General features: G+C 44.3%; 1 protein-coding gene across 5 annotated transcripts in view; it reads left to right on the top strand.

Moving 5' to 3' along the window:
- Positions 1 to 7408: 7408 nt before the first annotated feature.
- The window catches only part of IMMT (inner membrane mitochondrial protein), a 52528-nt gene continuing 39255 nt past the window's right edge, over positions 7409 to 20681 (top strand). For 4 of the 5 annotated variants that reach the window (XM_073342857.2, XM_073342856.2, XM_073342855.2 and 1 more), the window contains exons 1-4: positions 7410 to 7574; positions 16181 to 16254; positions 17090 to 17279; positions 20094 to 20217. In XM_073342857.2, coding sequence (XP_073198958.1) covers positions 7530 to 7574; positions 16181 to 16254; positions 17090 to 17279; positions 20094 to 20217 — 433 coding nt within the window. In that variant the 5' untranslated portion in view covers positions 7410 to 7529. Of the gene's footprint in view, positions 7575 to 16180; positions 16255 to 17089; positions 17280 to 20093; positions 20218 to 20681 lie in introns of all 5 variants that reach the window. The other variant, XR_012158770.1, reaches the window with a different exon arrangement.

Here is a 20681-nt window from a genome sequence, read left to right as displayed (position 1 = left end):
ATACCGCGCGGGGGGCGGAGACTAGAACGCGGAGCCCGGGGGGCAGGATACTGCGCGGGGCCGGAATGTGCTGCTGACGGTGGTGTACTGAGCATGCTCAGTTCATCTGCTGAAGCCACTGCCCTTCACCCTGCCCGTATACCCGTAGGATTCTGCGGACTGCGCTTGACAGGGGTTAAAAAGTGGCCAAGGGGCGAATCGGAGGAGGGGGCTGCCCAGGGTCGGCGCAGGGGGCAGAAACTGACTGGTCGGGGGGTCAAGCAGCTGGAGGCAGGATTAGGAGAGGGGCTAAAGGGCAACATCAGGGCTGGGGCGGGGGGGGAGGAGCAGGAGTTAAGCTCGCGGTGAGGCGCTGGCAGAGGGCAAAACCCAGCAGGGGCACAGGGGGTAACAGTTTCCACGGCATGCATCCGATGAAGTGAGCTGTAGCTCACGAAAGCTCATGCTCAAATAAATTGGTTAGTCTCTAAGGTGCCACAAGTCCTCCTTTTCTTTTTGCAAAGACAGACTAACACGGCTGTTACTCTGAAACAAGTTACCCCCGTGGGACTGAGACATCAGCGTTTGCCAAAATGGTGGGGGGCAAAGGGGGCTTTTTTTATTTCCCCTCTCACAGACAGCAGCTCTCAGCATCGGCTTCCCAGGCCTGGGTTCTTAAAGGCACAGGCATCCCAATGCCTCGTCAACGCATCTCCTCTCTGTCTGATCTAACCCAGTGGGTCTCAAAGCGGTCCCCCGCTTGTGCAGGGAAAGCCCCCGGCGGGCCAGGCCGGTTTGTTTGCCTGCCGCGTCCGCAGCTTGGGCCGATCCCGGCTCCCACACTGACCTGCAAATGACCCTTCAATCCAGGGGTATTGAATGGGTCACACTTTATGTAATTGTCTCAAGGCTGTATAATTTTTTTGAAACAAGCTGAGCGGGTGGTTTCAGCATCCAACAGAACATACCACACATTACAATTAACATTAAATTTATCAGAATAAAGAAAAGAATAATTGAGTGTAACAATTTTTAAAGTTGAAGACCAAGAGGGGGCCCATCCTTCAAGAATATCATACCAATGGTGTGTTATAATTTGTTCTGCTTGTGCAGAGACTATTTATATTTCAGATCCCTGACGTAAAATAGCCAAACTGTGTGTCTGAACCTGGGCCTGTGTGATTTCAGTCAGTTGGATAATTTGGTTATTTTTCTTCATTAGTTTGTACAGACCTGTCCAATTGATCCACAAAGAAAAGTTGAAGTTTATAATTTTGCTGGTATCCAGTGTGTTAGTTCTTTTATCCTCACGAGCTGGGAAGTAATAGGTTAAGGTGGGAGTTTTTAACATAGTTATATTACACATACATTGCTCTACTGGTGGTTTTAGCCACAAAAGCTCCTGTAATTCAATGGCACAGTAGTGAGGTCAAGACTCACCAGCGCAGCGCCTCCTGCTGATTGTCTAGGGAATTAGCTCTCCAGTGTACAGAGCGTCTTCTACTGGCCAGTGTCTCGCCTGTCGGTTCCTGGTGCCCTTTACCTTGGGGTGCTACCCCCACAGTAACCCCTTATTCTGGGTTTCCCCTCCCAGGGGAACCCCCAACCCTCTAAACCCACCTTGCCTCAGTATTACTGCCAGTCATCATCTAGCCACCACTCACTGGGGCAGACTGCAGTCTGTAATGGCCACTCATCATTGGCAAGGGGTTAGGACTTGCTGCCTTTGCCTATCCCTGGGCTGCCCCCTACAGCCCCAGTACCTTTTCAAAGGCCTTCATCAAGGCCTGCAGCCTGGGAGTTTTACAGGCTGGCGCTTCCCAGCTCCCCTTGCCCTTCCCCAGCACTGCTCCACTTCAGGTACCTTACTCCCCTTTCGACTCACTCCAGGGCTAGAGTGAAACTTCTCCAGCTTCTGGCCCACAGCCCTCTCATCAGGGCCAGCTGGGCCCTAATTGAGCTGGCCACAGCTGTGTACCATCCAGAAACATATGTAAGGAAAAGGTTATTTTCATGTTTTGTCAGCAGAGGAGTTAAGACTGTCATATCTTTGGCTCATACCCAATCCATCTCAATTTCTGTTAGCATAATAGCTAATGTTGTTCAGAACACCACAAGGCTAACAGGTACGGCCCTTCGCAGCTATCAGGAACTGCTAATGGTAAGAATTCACTAAAGCCATCTGATGTAGCTGATTCCTACAGATAGCAGTCTCACATACCCAAGGTGTGAGAAAGTGCTGTCTGTAGGAATTAGCTTCATCACATTGCAGTGTCACAGGTAGCACATCCCTATAGTTTGCAGCAGCGACAGGTCCAACTTTGCTAAAAACGGTATTTCAAGCAGTCTCACATGTAAAACCAACCTGATAGCTTTAACAGTGTAAAAAGCCTACAAGCAGTAGATGTGGTATATCTTGCCTTTAGCAAGGCTTTTGATACTGTCTCCCATGACCATCTCATAAACAAACTATGGAAATAAAACCTAGATGGACATAACGGTAAATAAGATGGGCATAATGAGTGGGGTTCTCTAGGAATCAGTTCTGGTCCATCAGGTAGCAATTTAATACAATAGCAGTTTCTTACAATCAGTACGTATTGATAAGTGCTACCGGTAGCACATTCCTACGCGGAGCAGTATCCTTTACTAAACAGGGCGGTGGCTCAAGGCTCTTCCTTCCTTACCCGCCCCCGGGCTGCCCCCTCCCCACCAAAGTGCGCGTGCCCCAGGGGCGGGAGAAGCTGGGCATGCAGCCCCATTCCGCCTTGCGCTGGGCGTTACCAGGTTTACTCGCCCTGGTGCAGCGGGTGCCAACCAGTGCACGTGCTCCCTAGTCCCGGCCCTGCACTGTGGGCAGGGTGGCGGTGCAGCAGCTCCAACTTGGTTACACATTCCGAGTCCTCTCATCGCAATGAGTGTCTTGCTGGCCAGGAAAGCGTTAAATCGCTTCTGGGGGGTTTCAGAGGCGCCCGGTACCTTAGTGCCTGATTAGATGCGTTTGGATGTCTGGGTGGGCTGGTTACATTCAGTAGCATTCTGACAAAAGTGAAAGCGGAATAAATCCTTACTTCCCTCATCCACTGCAACATTAGGCTCCGTACCCAGCCATTTGTAGTAATGCAGCTGTTCTTGCATTAAAAGTGCAGCATCAGGACCCAGGGAAATCTGAAAATGTGAGAAGGGCTGGTAGAAAGTACCCTGCAGAATATCCCACCCTTCCCTCAGTTACATCTTCTCTTCCTGATCATTTAATATTTTTGTCTTTCATGGTCTTCCTAAAAGCCCTGTTCTCTATAGGCAAGATGCATTCCTAGCAGAAAACACCACTAAGGTCCTGGTGGATAAAATAATAGCCACATGTAATAAAATGTAATATGTAATAGCCACATGTAATAGCCATAGTAATAAAAGCCACATGAGCTGACCTTTGCACCCATATAGTGTGCATTGCCCTACAGTTCTTATCGCAGGATCAAGACCTTCCTATGCAGGCAGCTACAATCTATCCTAGTTGCAATTTCTGAACTGTTTGACGTGTAGCCCTACACAAAACATATTGCTGTACTCGAACCTCCAGGTGACAAAGGAATGGATAACCATACCCCAAACGAAAGGATGCAGCATTCCTGCTAAGTGTAGATGATATGAATTACACCTGGTAACTACTGCTAGCTGGAAATCTGGAGGCAGTTTTCCCAGTCCATTGTGAGTGTTTCCATGAAGTTAAAGGTGTACAGCTATTTTTTCCTCAAATATCTCTATTTATAACTTCCAAAATACTATCAGATATGACTATACAGTGAAGTTATCAACAGTGTTTTTAAATCTAACAAATGAGTCTGTAATTCTGTAACTTAAATGTGATTCTTTCGGTGCAGAATGGGATCCTTTATGTTTGTTCCCTTCAGTTGGGTGATCAGAGCCTCCCACTAATAGGTTCAGGCAGGAAGAGGGCAAATTAATCCTGACATAAATAAAGCAGAACACATGCTAGAAACACTGAGAAGTTCCAGACACACAGTGGATCTGCAAAAAATTACAGTATTTACAAAGAACAGACAGTTTATTGTCCCCAGGTCTGTAATTACTAAAATGCCCCCCTCCAGAAATTCTTAACCCAGATTCTACCCCATAGTCAGACACTTTCTCCAGTAAGAATCCTCATTGACCCTCACCCAGAGGTTATGTGGATAAGTGAAAGCTGACTACACTGTGTTTCCCAAATCTGTTCCAAGGAAGCATCTTCCTTAATTCTGACCCAGAATATTAATTAATATTTCGTTCCTAGAGGCTTCAGTGAAGATCAGGACCCCTTAATTATTTTTATTACAGTCACACCTACAGTCTCCAGCTCAATAAATTCCTGCATTAAAAGTTTATAATCTAAATAGGCAGATACAATGGGGGAGGATGGGTTCTGCTAAAAAGAGAACTGTGATTGAAAACATGTTAGTTTCACAATGTTGTGTTTTGTGTGTGTGTGTTTTACTTTATTACACATAATGGATTACATTGTAGGGCAGGAGTGGGTGCAGAGTGCAGAGAGAAGGAAGGGATGAATTGAAAGGAAAAGCACAGGATCGGAAAGAGCAGGGACAGCAATGGGAGTTAGACTGAATTGATGAGACTGTGAGGTAGGGGCAGGAGGCGGGGACCGGAGCAAGCAGCCAATTAGCTGGATGGAAAGGAGTGAAAACCGTGGCAGGCAGGGCTGATGGCAGCAGTGTCTATGGGGTTGGCTGAAACTGCCTGAGCAATTGCTTCTTCCCTTTTGAGACTGTACTACAGATTTGTAGACTCCTGCCTCCCATATGACTTGCAGTTCTTTTAGCTTAATCCAAAGGGTCTTCCTTAAGACCGCTCTGAGCTGCCGGTCTTCTTCCGGACCTGGAAGCTGGTTTTGGTGACCAGGTCCATAGCGGTCACCGAGAGGGCAGATCTTCTCGTGGAGCCCCTGCTACACAACCCCCAACTAGGTGTGCAAGTGGTGGGGTCTTCCCCTGTGCGACAGAGGCTGGTCCTGGCAGATGCCACAGGAATTGGAGACCTCCTGGACTATGACCAGGGGGACTGGGTGGATCCTTTGGCACTTGGTTGGCGGATGGAGCTCTCCACCCCTCAACTCCCTGGTGTGTACTCCAGGAGGCGAGGGCAGCCTTATTTCCTGCCTCTCGGGCTTTCCTTGAGCAGGTCCTGCAAGAGGGTGCTCCCTGCCCCACACTCCTGGCTCTCTGGATCTTTTCACTGGGCCCCTGTCTGCAAGGCCCCAGGCTCCCCTCCTGCATAATCTGAGCCAGCTGTGTGATCTGTAGCTGGTTCATTTCTGAACCGTGCCAAGGGCACATCTGTACATGCTGATACTTCACACATTTCATTTCCTTACCCTCGTGTCCCACCCTGACATTAAGTGGCGGGACCTACCACCTGTGGAGGGGGAAGAACCCCGGTAGGCCAGCCTATATTCCACCTTGATCCTACTGCCTGCCGGGGATATGAACTGACGGCTCCTTCATGGAGCTGTGAGCACAGGCATGTACTTGGCGTAGTACACCCTCATCCCTGATACTTGCCCTTTTTGCGGTGGCAAGGAAGATCCTGGCGCACATTTATCTCGAGTGCACCAGGTTGCAGCCCCTCTTTTGGCTCCTCCAGAACCTTCTCCTAAGGTTTTGGCTGCACTATTCCCTTCACCTTCTGATTCATGCACATCCTCTCTGTGGCCCCACAAAGTCACAAGATCTCCTGGTCAATCTCCTCCTGGCATTGGTCAAAGTGGCCATTTATAAAACCAAGAGGAGGACGCTGGATGGTGAGGAGCTCTGCTACTGTGGGGCCTCTTTCCATTCTTGCAGCCGATCACGTGTCTGGGCATAAGTTCCTCTGGGCAGCATCCAGTGGTTCCCTAAACACCTTTGAGGAACAGTGGGAGCTGTCCAGGGCTCTCTGCTCAGTGTCCAGCTCCGGTTCCTTGCTTATGGCCCTATGACCTCACTCCTCCTGGCCCTGTTTCCTCATTAGTTGTTCCCTGAAATTATTTGAGCTCCAGGTTCAGCTGCTCCTCCCCTTAGACTGGGAGAGGGACCTTCAGCTGTTGGCGGGCTTGTGCCCACCCACCTCCTGGAACTGAACAGGTGCGCCTGCTAGCTGGAGTCTCTGGCACAAACTTGGCCCTAAGCTCACGCTGCAATTATAGGTGCTGGAACTCGGGGCGCTGCTGCCGCACCCCCTGGCTTGAAGTGGATTCCATCCTATTCAGGGTGTACAGTTTGGTACAATGGCTCTCAGCACCACTGTGCAAATTGTTCCAGCACATGGCCCTGGCTGCAATCAGCTCAACAGGCTTGCTCCCAGCGGGGGAGTGTGCCCTTGTTGCCAAGAAGGCCAATGGCATTTTGGGATGTATAAGTAGGGGTATAGCGAGCAGATCGAGGGACGTGATCGTTCCCCTCTATTTGACATTGGTGAGGCCTCATCTGGAGTACTGTGTCCAGTTTTGGGCCCCACACTTCAAGAAGGATGTGGATAAATTGGAGAGAGTCCAGCGAAGGGCAACAAAAATGATTAGGGGACTGGAACACATGAGTTATGAGGAGAGGCTGAGGGAGCTGGGATTGTTTAGCCTGCAGAAGAGAAGAATGAGGGGGGATTTGATAGCTGCTTTCAACTACCTGAAAGGGGGTTCCAAAGAGGATGGATCTAGACTGTTCTCAATGGTAGCAGATGACAGAACGAGGAGTAATGGTCTCAAGTTGCAGTGGGGGAGGTTTAGGTTGGATATTAGGAAAAACTTTTTCACTAAGAGGGTGGTGAAACACTGGAATGCGTTACCTAGGGAGGTGGTAGAATCTCCTTCCTTAGAGGTTTTTAAGGTCAGGCTTGACAAAGCCCTGGCTGGGATGATTTAACTGGGAATTGGTCCTGCTTCGAGCAGGGGGTTGGACTAGATGACCTTCTGGGGTCCCTTCCAATCCTGATATTCTATGATTCTATGACTGGACCCTTTTCGTTTTGAGCCCCAAGACTCTCCTGCCTGCCCTGAGGGTGACCTCTGAGGTGGGAGCCGTAGCGGGCCCCTAAGGCGCGGCACTGAGAGCTCGGCCAGGCATGGGGCACAGCATGTTCTGAGCAAGTGGGGGGGAAGGGGGCTGGCTGGGGTGTGGCCCCACCTCACCCACTGCCCTTTAGTTACATTCCCCCCTTAGCCAGCCTACTGCCAGCGGCCAGCTCCCCCACTTCTGATTGGCTCCCACCCCGGCCCACCGCCCCACCCTGAGGCCTGGGCGCGATACACGGCCAGCGTGACTCATGTTGGCTCGCGGGCCATTTATTTGCATATTCTCCGAGTCCTGATTGGGCGCCCGCTCGCGTCAGTCACCATCTCCTCCCAGTGCGGCTCCGCCCCACAACGGCGCGGCACCGCCGGTTGCTGCGTCTGCGCAGTGCGTGCGAGGGCTGTGGGGGCGGAGGCAGCGGCGCTGCTGGGAGTTACCGCACACGGCGCTTTCCCGCACGCCACCGCGCACAGTGCCCGGCCTTTGAGGACGAAGATGCTGCGAGTCTGTCAGCGAGCGGGGGCCGCGGCAGCCGCCCAGGTGAGCGGGGAAGGGGGGCGCCAGCAGCTGGCAGGGAGGGCAGGAGCCATCGCTGCTCCTGTGCCGGTCGCGCGCTGCGCTCTCGTCGCGCTAATGGGGGGGGGGGGGGCTGTCTCGGCAAATCGCGATAACGCCGCTTTCCGGCGAGGAGAATGAATCGGGGTCACGAGCACGAGAGGAGACACGGGGAGAAGTCGTGTCCTCTAATCGCTGCTCAGCTCTCACCGAATGACGGGGCGCACGTGGACGCTGATTGGCTGCCCGTCTATTGAGTGACGGGTGAAGCGGCCAATAGAGTGGTGCAGTCGGTTCTCACGGTCCGGCTAAGGAGACTACGGGCCCCAGCATGCAAGGCGCAAGCTTTGTCTGTGACAAGGGGGCGTCGCCTTGCATGCTGGTCCTTGTAGTCTTCATGGGCCGGTGCTGCTCTCGCGCGCCGTAAGGTGGGACGTTTGTCGCCTGCTGACGTCTACTCCTTAGGAGAGGTCTACGGTCTTAAGGTGGAGCAGTGCATTGTGGGATTAATCGTCGACACGGACGACTAACTTCTTCGAGCCCGGAGGAGCCCAGTTCCACGGTGTATGCTGGGAGTTGTAGTCGCAGCTCCGCCCCCCTAAAAGGCTCTAGGCTTGGCCCGCAGCATGCTGGGGACTGTAGTCTCTTTGGGCATCACCTCTACCTTAGAGGCGTGCCTCTGCCAGCTGCACAGATTGTAGAAGTCCGTGAGCCTGGCCTTGGTTGTTCCCTGGCTGCTGTTGCAGTGTCTGGGAGCAGGAGGTGCAATAAGCACTGAGAGGTGGTTGAAAAATTCTTACAGCTGTCTCTTGCTACAGGAACAAAATGGACATGTTGTGTCTAAAGCGCCCAGATGCCTGCATCAGTAGAGAAGGACATGACCTTGTTTTCCTCTAATTTCTCCTGATTACATGACTCACACCCTCTCTTGTTTCCTTCTGAATATTCTATAATGACCACAACAAACAAACCAATATGCTAAAACTGCCCTAAGGCAATCCCTTGTTTTGGTTTCCAAGTGCACTCTAACATTTTTCTCCTGTATTGAAAAGGAGGACTTGTGGCACCTTAGAGACTAACAAATTTATTTGAGCATAAGCTTTCGTGAGCTACAGCTCACTTCATCAGCAGTGGCATGCATCTGATGAAGTGAGCTGTAGCTCACGAAAGCTTATGCTCAAATAAATTGGTTAGTCTCTAAGGTGCCACAAGTACTCCTTTTCTTTTTGTGGATACAGACTAACATGGCTGCTACTCTGAAACCTGTCATTCTTCTATATTGTAACTTCTGCTGGACTGGGACTGTTTTTATGTTGTCCTGTACAGCCCAGAGCACATTGGTGTTTCATAAATAACAGGGAACATGATAATGGGAAGGAGTTGTTTTTGGTTGAGGCTGAGGGGATACTTCAGACTTTGAGTAAGTTTAAATGTTGCTGAAATCCACACAGCTAGCTTTATCATCTCTGTTTTTAAAAGCAGTTTTAAAGTCAATCCCCAAACGAGGGAGTCTGCCACCCTTCAGTGAGTGGGACTTATTAATTTTGGTAGTTATGGAGAAAAAAGGAATAGGACAGAAGTGTATGGTGTCATTCCAAGAAGCAGCCAATTGAAGGGAAAATAAACATGATATAAAGTTAAGGTTCCACTTTTTTGAGATTATGAGCTTGAAGACTTTTTAAAGCAATTTTTCACATTTTCTTCTGAAGACCATAAGTATTTATAGATTGGACTGGTTTTCAAGTACCTTGTTGGAATATTGTGTTTTTCGTTACAGAAGCATATAAAACAACTGACTTAATAAATATATACTTTTAGGATTGTACTCTGTACGTCAGTGTACTTTAGGTTTTCCAACCACAGAGAGCGACAAAGAGCCAATATATAAAAGGCCTGATGGCTTTGTAGTTGGAGTGTAATCTCTTTAAAGCTAGCTAGCCAGCCCCACAACAGCAGGTGGCATTCTTGTTGCCCTGTAAGGTTGAAGAACTCAGTATGCCAAGTCATCTGACATCCTCTAAATCAAGGTTTGTGGAAGGTTTGAGCTGTGGGGTGGGATCCTAGAATGTAGACTTCCAGAAACTGTCAGCCATCTCTTGGGAGTTTTACATGTGTATCCTTCCTGTTTTAAACATCTTTGGAGACTTTGGAAACATCCAAAGCTGGTAGAGAATCAGGGTTATAGTATAGTTCTAAAATGTGGCTATGATCTGAACAATTTTTATATAAAAACATCTGAGTTGTGTGTGGTGTATATCAGTGGCCTTTGAATCTCTTTTCTCAGTTTGTAAGTAAATATCTTTCTAATGAGATGACGTCAAGGAGGTGGAGAGAGAGAGGACTATCTCAGATGGCAGGAGCTAGATGTAGAATAAGGCAGCATACCAAGCTTTAAAATGTTCCATCTTTTACTGAGTCATTTATTTTTATTTCCCTATTTATGTTTCTGGGGCCTACGTTTCTGGAAGACTTGGGGCCTCAAAGGAGCTAGAAGCTGAAAATTAGAAATAAATGGTTTTAATTCTAGGGTCTATTTTGATAGCGTGGTTAGGGCACCCACCTGGAAGGTGGGAGACCAACTGTCCAGTCCCCCTGCTTTAATCACTCTTTCATTATTTATCCACAGTGGAACAGCTTCAGTAGGAGAGATTGTTGGAGCCTCGCATCAGGATATCCAATAGCTTAGTGGTTAGAGCACTCTTGAGAGGTGGGAGACTCCTTTTTAAATCCTTTCTCTCCATCTGGCAGAGGACGGAATTTAATTGGGTTCCTACATCGCAGGTGAGAACTCTAAGCACTGGGCCAAACGTTATAAGCTGGGTTTCTGCTGCTGCCAGATTTTGAATAGGACCCAGTCCAGTAGGCAGCCTCTGAGCACACCTGCCAGATCAGGCAGTTCACACAACTTTAGGTGTTTGTCTGCCTATCTTCCCCCAGTTTGTGAATTGCTCTGGGGCTTAGGTGGGAGATAGGTGTCAGGACACCTGTGGCAGTAGTGTGCATGCCTAGAGGTAGACACTTAGACACCAACAGAACTTAAACCATGAAAACTTAGAGAATAAGTGAGTTTAGGCACCTACAAGGTTCAGTCAGAGTTTTTGGATTGCAGTGGAGACTTGGGCACTGAAGTACCTTTGTGGATCTGGGCCAGCGTTTCTATGTAAATTAAACTTGTGTCTTTGAGAGGAGTATGGTAGTTAGTGTTGTCTATCACAGGGTGGGGAAATTTTTGTCCAGTTTGTCTGTCTGTCTTGTGTTCTTTTTAAAGACTTTTAAAACAAGACATGTTTATACAATATATGGTCTTGATGGTGTAAAGTGATACACCTGTTTCCATTAATAATGGGAGGATGGATTTCAAACTTGTGGGCAGGTGTCCTTAGTACACACAACTCTACCATAAGGATTAAGTTCTGCCTTGTCTGATTTTTGTTCATTCCTATTTATTAAATGCATCTATTTTACATTCTAGGAGCACATCCTTGTTTTATAGATGCACATGCAAAAGGAATTAAAATGCAGTACTATGCTCGTGCAGACACTTCCTTATTGTTGGCAGTCTGTTGAGACCTGAGCACTGTTGTTGCCTATAAAGCTGATTTTCTGGCACTTTTCTCAAGCTCAAAATTCACTCAGCTCCTCTTTATGAAATGTATGGCAAATAGTACTTCTATTGCAAAATGGCTCTTTTAGAAGGTGGAATGCCAAGATTAAAAAAACCAAGAAACGGGTAAGTGGAAATTAAAATGTCAGATGGAATAAGTAGCACACAGATGGCGCTTCAGTAGGAGAAGGAAGTAGAATGCTTCTACAGTGTCCTTGCCACTAGGGATCTGTGCTGTCAGCTTGACTCTTCATCAAAAGGGATTTCTGCTACCTTGGCTTCTAAACTCAGAAATAATTACTTGTTGTTCTTTATGCAGGACATATGAAGTAATTAAATCCTCTGATACTTTCCACTATCAGTAGTTAGGTCCGTGTTCCTTGTAAGTAGTTATATTTCGAAGCAAATACTCACCAACAACCACATACCACACAACAGAACCACTAACCCAGGAACTTATCCTTGCAACAAAGCCCGTTGCCAATTGTGCCCACATATCTATTCAGGGGACACCATCACAGGGCCTAATAACATCAGCCACTCTATCAGAGGCTCGTATACCTGCACATCCACCAATGTGATATATGCCATCATGTGCCAGCAATGCCCCTCTGCCATGTACATTGGTCAAACTGGACAGTCTCTACGTAAAAGAATAAATGGATACAAATCAGATGTCAAGAATTATAACATTCATAAACCAGTCGGAGAACACTTCAATCTCTCTGGTCACGCAATCACAGACATGAAGGTCGCTATCTTAAAACAAAAAACCTTCAAATCCAGACTCCAGCAAGAAACTGCTGAATTGGAATTCATTTGCAAATTGGATACTATTAATTTAGGCTTAAATAGAGACTGGGAGTGGCTAAGTCATTATGCAAGGTAGCCTATTTCCTCTTGTTTTTTCCTAACCCCCCCCCCCCCAGATGTTCTGGTTTAACTTGGATTTAAACTTGGAGAGTGGTCAGTTTGGATGAGCTATTACCAGCAGGAGAGTGAGTTTGTGTGTGTATGGGGGTGGGGGGGATGTGAGAAAACCTGGATTTGTGCTGGAAATGGCCCACCTTAATTATGCACATTGTAGGGAGAATGGTCACTTTGGATGAGCTATTACCAGCAGGATAGTGAGTTTGTGTGTGTGGATTTTGGGAGGGGGGTGAGGGGGTGAGAGAACCTGGATTTGTGCAGGAAATGGCCCAACTTTATTATCATGCACATTGTGTAAAGAGTTGTCACTTTGGATGGGCTATCACCAGCAGGAGAGTGAATTTGTGTGGGGGGGTGGAGGGTGAGAACCTGGATTTGTGCTGGAAATGGCCCACCTGATGATCACTTTAGATAAGCTATTACCAGCAGGACAGTGGGGTGGGAGGAGGTATTTTTTCATATTCTCTGTGTATATATAAAGTCTGCTGCAGTTTGCACGGCATGCATCCGATGAAGTGAGCTGTAGCTCACGAAAGCTCATGCTCAAATAAATTGGTTAGTCTCTAAAATGCCACAAGTACTCCTTTTCTTTTTGCGAATACAGACTAACACGGCTGTTACTCTGTAAACTAGGCTTGAAATAAATGTAGGTAAAATAATTGAAATGAACAAAAGAGTATTAACACCTCTGGGTAACTCCTACCGTTCTTATCTGTAGAAGAAAAAGTGGATAGGAAATGGAAAACGACACACAGGCCACCCTGTGCTTACAAAACTTCTTAAGGTCCGCAGATGTGCCAAACTGCTAGCAACCCTCTGTGCACTGCTGCATTTTAAAAGGATGGTTACAAAGGCCTTGTATTCCCTGAGATTTTATCAAATTCTCCCTCCATTTTGCTACTGTGGAAGTGGTAGCATACTGTGGCTGCCAGCATTTTTACCACTCTGTCATCTAGAACTGCTTTGAGCAGTGATGACTGGTCTAAGCTAGTGCTTCCATTGGTGCACAAAAAGAGAAACAAGTCGTTCCCTCTCACACGATTCCTAAAAGCTGTTTCCTACGTAAATATAAGAAGTGGTGTGTGTATATATGTGTGTGTGTATGTGTGTGTATATATATATATATATATATATATATATATATATATATAATCAAATCTTGTCACTAGTGTCTGGCCTGTCTAGAGGACGGGGTATTTGATCCATATTGAAAGGTGAAGTGGGAACAATGGTATCTGCACTCATATCAGACGAGCACATTGTGAAAGTTGGAATCTTTGGCTCCGCTGTGCTGTACCAACTGTTCATACCTAACTGGTCCTTTTTTTCCTCCTTCCACTCTCTGCGTTGTGCCTTTTTTCATTGTGCCCCCTACACCTGGCAAAAACTCTCTCTTAAGGTACCATCCTCAGTCTCCTTCTTCCAATCCTTTGTCATCCCACCTCTGTAGCCTGAGTGCCCACTGATGACCTCCATTCCTGTGTTATTCCGTCCCTGTAGTGAGACTGGGGTAAGACTCCAAAAAGAGAACTTAACAGCTTCATTTGAAATGTAATACAGCTCACGTTCTCTTAATGTTTGTCCCTCCCTTTCTTTGTCATTTATCTTAATTTGGTGTGTTTGATTTAGGTTGTGCGCTCTTGAGGCCTGTATTGAATTTTTATTTCTGTAAAGTACCATGCAGACTTCTAGCATTATAAATATTATAAATCAAGCCACTGGTATTTGATAGGTGGATTGGAAGAATGTCAGGTTACTGGCCTGTGGTTGGGGAAGTTGCATGGGGGTTTCAGCTCACTTCAGAAAAAGAAAGCACAGAAAGTGATAGGATCTGTGGCTTGTAAGTCAGGTAGGTGAGAATGTGGGGACAAAACTAAAGTTGGTCTGGGAAATTAACTGTAAATATCTATTCTACAGATTTCTGTCTTTATTGTACTATCCTACTAATGTTAAAGGCAGTATATTCTTACTTTTAAAAAATCATTACCTTTCTTTTACTTTTTCAAGTAGCAGTGGTAAGAGAATTTTTTTCATGCTTGTACAACTCAAACATGTGTGCTGCTGTTCTCGTGTGACTTGCATTAAATCAATTGTGCTAGACAGGAGAACAGAAGTTAAGATCCATAGACCACTGAGCCAGTAACTGCTCTGGGACCCATGTTTCTGCACTCTAGGGGTTTAAGGCTCCCCCAGCATAGCCAGTGGCACTCAAAGCAGTTAAACTCTGTCAGCATGGTGTTTAGAGGGGTAATAATTCCTGATGGGCATCTGATAGATTTTATAATCCCTGTTGGGTTATCTGACTGAGTTTCCAGCATTAAAGAATTTGACCGTTGATATATAAGATATCAGTGAGGCTTACTGCATAAAACTAGTATGAAATTTGTGCACTTGCCATGAAGTTATGAATGGACAAAAGAATCTGGAATTCTAGAAAGTTAATTTTCCAAAGTCCAGTAATTTAAGAATAGTATATCTCATTAACACCAATTTTGTTTTCAACAAATTCTGCTCTGATTTGAAATTAAGCATGAGAAATTTCAGGCTGAAAGAAGTTTACGTTGGGAAACCTAGAAGAAGATCGGAAATAGGGTTTGAATGGAAACTGAATGGTAGATTCATAATAGCGACTCATAGTAGAAACAATTTTTTTAGAAGGAGTAAAAAGCAGTCCCAATTCTCTCTTGTAGTAGTGCTATGACAAGAACCATGTTCCTAAGATTAAGGAATGCAAATAGCAGAGTACAAATCTTATGTGAATAAACACATTTATTCATACTTAGTAAAGGGTGTGGTAAAGAGCCGCTAACTTTGAGTCAGAAGCAATAAAAGTTATACTTTAAAAGATTTTAATTTAAAAGAAATAACAAAAAATCTTAGTTTGCATTTGCAGGGATTGACTCTAATAGGTTTTATCTGATTTCTGTATTTTGCTTTCTCATTGCCCCATTGTGAACCAAAAAAAAACCTTACTGCTGCCCACAACTGGATAGTTTTGTAAACCAGCTTTGCAAGGGTAAGAAACACGCATTTCCTGTCACTGAGCACTCCTGTTTCTGTTGGCAGTTAAAAGTTTTTTGGCTACAGTTCTGGAAAGAATAAGAAATAAGAATTCAGTGTATTGTGTTACTGCTTTAATTCTGTATACTGTTTGAATAAATATGGAAACAGGGCTATAGGATCTGCTCTACCTTTTATTTATTTCAAAGCATAATGTCCAAAATAGCAATTTATCTTCCTTTGTCTTTTTAACCAGCTCCTTTCGATTACAAAATTTATCTGCCGCCTAAAATGCTTAACTGTGGGAAAAGTTCTCTTTGTGGTTTGTGTATTTGTTTTCCAGGAGTCCTGTACTATTCCATCAGAAATTCATACCCCTGTCTTTTGCTAGAATCATTAGTAGGGAGAGACTTCCCCTGCTACTGGATTGGAGTGGGTTAGCCAGTCTTTTCTGTCAATCTTAATATTCAACAGAAATGGAAGCTGGACATTTTAGCATAGCTAATTCATGATGTTCACAATAGTCTTTTTGAAATCTGAACCAAGTGTCTGTTAAGACAGGAAAAAGAAAACCGTTAAATATTCCGTCAGTGTTTGTCTCTCAGTCACTGATGAATTACAGTGTATGAGCACCCCAAAGTGTAGTCCAGTTGCATGGTCTAAGCTGAATTAAATGCAAAACCTAAACAGGCAGCGTAAATGGGAAAGTAAATTTAGATTTTTTTTGTTTTGTTGAAAATTGCTTTGGTTTTAATAATGTAAAATTATGTTAGTAATGCAGGGAAGATGCTTCAAAATGACTTTTTGTTGTTGTTGTTCTTTACCATTTCTGAGTGGAATCTATTGTTTGGGGAAACTGCCCAATAATTAATTATGGAGAAACAGAATCTAGTATCACTGTTTTGATATCAGCTGTTCTCTTCTATCTATTTATCAGAATATATGTAAGAGGTAGTGATTGACTATTTTGTGAATAAATGGAATTAGTTGAAATGCAGAAAATTTAAAAAATGTTTTAAATTATATGCATCACTTTATTCTTGTGTTTTCTTCTTAGAACTGCCTATGTGGTAAATATTCACTCCGTCCATTACAACTGTGCCGCAGATATGCTACATCAGGACAGTCTGGGTATGTATTGAGTTTTGTAAGTGGTATTGGTACTTTAACCTATCTGATTCATCAAGAGTGAGTTTGGTTGTCATTTTCATTTACGTGGGATTTGCAATTACACATTTGTTGCCAGTATATGTTTATGGTGTGCAGCAATGGTTTCTTGTGTGATTGCATCAGATTTCAAGCTGCCAAATGGTCATCACTTGGATGGGAAACCACCATAGAGAAAGTGGGTTGTTGCAGACAATGTTAGTTGGTGGCATTCTTGCTTCTGTGTTAGTCTGGAACCAATGCCCCAGTGTGGTACTGAGGGACTTGGTAGTGCTGAAGGAGGAGTCATGCAGATGCGATTGAAAACAGACTGAACTCTTCAGAAAATTGGCCCCATTTGCAGGTACAGAGGTTTCTTGAAAAGCTGGCCCTTAAAGTATATTCGCAGTCAGTGGAGTTAGACTCCATAGAAAGTTCCTGCCCCAAAGGTCTCTGGTTGCCCTATGACATGTTAAACCAAATTAATTGGTTGTGTTGTTCTTCATTAGTTTCTCACAAACGCTTGTAACGCTTGTCCATCCCTTGTGCTTAATATCAATATATCAGGCTTTGTGTGGCTCAGAAAGTTGCAGTAACTAGAAAAGTTTAAGTTGAAGTTATTCAACTAGTTGATATATGTATTTAGGTTTGCCTAGATATATTGGAATGGTTGTGATGAATACTTGTGGGCCTTCATTTTAAAAAGGATGGCTTTCAGATCTATAACAACAATTTGGTGTTCCTCCCCGAGATTGTTAGTTTGCTATCCTACTGGTTTGACGTATGTAAAAGCTTTCTCAGCCTTATTTCTTTTTTCTAGTGTTTCTGCAGGCAAAATTATTGGGGCAAGTGTCTTGTTTGTTGGCGGAGGAGTTGGTGGAACTGTTCTGTATGCTAATTATGATCCACGTTTCCGAGAGAACGTAGAGAAGACCCTCCCATACTCGGATAAACTCTTTGAAATGGCACTTGGTCCTGCCCCTTATAATGTGCCAATGCCAAAAAAACCGGTAAGTTTTCACGTAAATTTTTTTTATAAAGGAAACTTTTGCTCTGTTTCTCAAATTCTAAATACTTTTGATTCAATATACATAAGAGGCCAGAACTGTGAATTCAGCATGACTGTAATTAGAAAGTCAGTATGTATTTCTGCTTTTTTTAAAGAAAGAGAGAGATTTAATAGATGCACAATAAAAATCCTTTCATATTTCAGACATTGTGTGATGCTGACTTACCAATTACCTTTTGACTGACTTCACCTGCTGTGTTCTGTTGTCCTTGTGCACTGCTTCCTTTTGCTTTTAATATGGTTTCACAGTCTCAAATGGATTGTGATTCATGGATTGTAAAATCTTGCCATTTTTACTTATTTGAGTGGAGAGGTCTAAAATGGATAGGTATTATGTTTGGTCATTAATGACCTGGAAAAGGGGGAAACGGCACACTGTTGAAATTTGCATCTCATAATATTGGAAGGAATAGTACTGTATAGGGATGTAGTGAGGTTAAGAAATATGAGCAGGAAATACATTTGTCCAGGCTGAATCACTTTAAGGTCATACATCCTGGGGAACAGATAAACTTTGAAATCTTTAAAGTTAAGAGTGATAGACAACACCATGTTGGATGTTGTATTGCAATAAAGGTCATATTGGAAAAGATCATTGGCATCATGTTGCAGACGGCAGGAGAGACCCTTTCTGCGATCCTGATCTGGGAAGGTGCTGAGTGCCCTTAGTTCCTATTGACTTTAAAGAAATTAACTTTAGAAATTTCACGTTTACTTTATCAGAAAGAAAAGGCCTCCTGGCCAGGCATAGATGATGAAAAGCGTTCCTGGCCACTGCTGCTATCTGAGCTTTCAGAAGCAGGTGAGGATCCAGAAAGACCCCAGGGTTGCAGACCTAAGTTGTGTGTGGGGGTGTTAAACTAGCCTATTCTCTGAATGGAACAGGACAATATAACTTACCCCAGTTGTTTTAGTTGGTTCCCCATCTTAGCTAATGTTGTTTCTTATCGGAGTTGAGTCTCAGCCGATTTGTCCTTATTCAAGCCCTCTATCCCAGCCAGACGCTAACTAAACCTATTAACTGCTTTGTGCACATTTGATGAAATGGAGACAACAAAGCTGGTGTCATCTGCCTAATAAAGGCATTGTAGCCTAAATTGCCTTATCTGCTCTAGTGATCTGTCTTACCCACTGGACAGGAGAGGCTTGGGGGTGAAAGAATAGGCAGCCCCCTACCAGAGTGAACCTTTGGGCTAGATGCACATTCAGTCAATATTAACTTCTGGGTCCTGTCAGAGAGAAATCAGTAGAACCATTCAAATTTGATTCATCTATTCCTGTCAGTCTGTAGCCATGTCAATTACATATTGTGGTCAATGGCATCAAAAGCATCTGATAGAATAATCATGACTGCTTGACTTTTACATCTGTTATCCATTGTCACAAGGTCATCTACCAATGAACCAAGTGTGTTTTTTCCCACTATATTCTGAAGGTCTGAAAGTGGATTGCCTAGGATCTAGGAAATCTGAGACTCCAGGAGTTTCCATAGTTTTTTCACCATCACCACCACTTTTGTAGCCTACCCAGAAAAGGGACTGGGTGATGATTAGTGAGATCTTAATGTCAGATGATGGTTTCTTGAGCAAGGGTTTGATGTAAACTTTGTTGATGCCTGCCCTCACTAAGAGAGTGACAGTTTCTACCAGTACAGACCCAGTGTCTCCTTTCTAGATTTTTATTGTGCAACAAGGACAGGAGTCAAGTTTGGTAGTAATAGCCAAAAGTTCCCTAAATACATCCAGAACATCAATGAATGATGCTGACCAAAAATCAGAGAGCGTGTCCTGTTTCTCTGTCACCCCTCTTCTGCCAGGAGATATGTTTCCCTGAAGATAGTTTGCTCTGAATCAGGGTGATAAAAGTAAATTGAAAATTCCTCCAAGCGAGGACCTTTTGACTCTGTTTCCAAGTGGACATAGTCTGGATTAACCCGGAAGAAAAATGTAAAAGAACTCCCTATTTATAGCTTGGCAGAGTGACAGCTAAGGGAGGAGACAGTCTACAAGCATATAAAGACTATAAGTGCCAATAAGGGAGAGGACTTGTTCAATATGGTATGAGGATGTGTTGGTAGTGGCTAATGAATATCGGAAAGAAACATTGTCCGTGAGGTCTTATAGACTATGTAGTTGTCTCCGTTGGGAAGTAGTGGAAACCCAGTCTCCAAAGCTGCATGTGAGCCATTTGGTGAGTGTGTGAATAGTGTATCTGGAGTCTGTACACAATCTGTATTAATACAGTTAATTGCTTTGTAGAGCTCTTTGGGGTACCTTGAATGTTATGGGTTGGTACTTGATAAAGACAATCTGTTCAAATTCTTACATTTGTCAAACTTTATTCATATTTAAATTACACAAATTAATGAATTCATTTTGAAAGAACTGAAAATTGTGAAGGCTGTTTTCAAATTAAAAATTGGGTGTGAAATTCTAAATTTACCATGGAAAATTTGAAACTGATAGCAAAGGGTCTTGTATGGTCAAGTCTCTGATCTTGAAAATTGCTAATGCAAATGCCATTTTACATTCTAATAGCATTTTGGGGTTATTCAGGTAATCTGATCTGCTACTGCCTGGTAGGTGGAATTATTATTTTGAGGTGCTAGCAATGTGCATGGTGTTGTACAGTATATAAAAACAGAGGTCCTATGCTGAAATGTTTATAATCTAATAGAACTGTGACTCTTTGAATATTCATTGTATGACTGATAGTATGTGGTGATTTAAAAATATATATATATATGATTTTCAAGATACAACCTGGTCCACTAAAAATCTCCTCTGTAGAAGAGTTAATGAAAGACTCCAAACATCCCAGTACCAGACCACAGAAGAGTAAGACAGAAGCTCCTTCAACGTTAGTGGAAGAAAAAGGAGGTAACTTTCCAGAATGGTGTAAAATTTAGTGTGGGGAGAGGAACAAAAGGGTTATTTTTGGTACACTTTTCATTGTCTTATTACATTATAAAACTATTTGAAGACTGGTGTTATGTAATCATTGGTAAGATATTTGCTCTAGGAGATAATGGTCTTTTCTATTTCAGTGGTGGGGTGCTTTCTGATTGCATTCTGGTTACTTTTCAGCAGGCTAATGTAAACTGCAGTGACTAGATTTTTTTTTTTTTTTAATGCAGCTGAAGACTTGAATTAACTGGACTGTGAGACTTGTACACAGGATTCAATAAGAATATCTTGGATACTTGTCTCGTAGGTCTTCTGAGTTTCTGATAACTGCAAGGGGCTTAATGTGGGCAAACTGCCAAGTCATAGTTTGTAGAAGTTGGGAGTGTCCTGTCCTTCAGCCCTACCTTCTGTTAAATTCTGGGTGGGAAGCAGTGTCT

Source organism: Lepidochelys kempii, chromosome 4 (genome assembly GCF_965140285.1).
Source record: "Lepidochelys kempii isolate rLepKem1 chromosome 4, rLepKem1.hap1, whole genome shotgun sequence".
In the NCBI taxonomy this organism is placed as follows: Eukaryota; Metazoa; Chordata; order Testudines; family Cheloniidae; genus Lepidochelys; species Lepidochelys kempii.
This window is presented reverse-complemented; position numbering and strand designations above follow the sequence as displayed.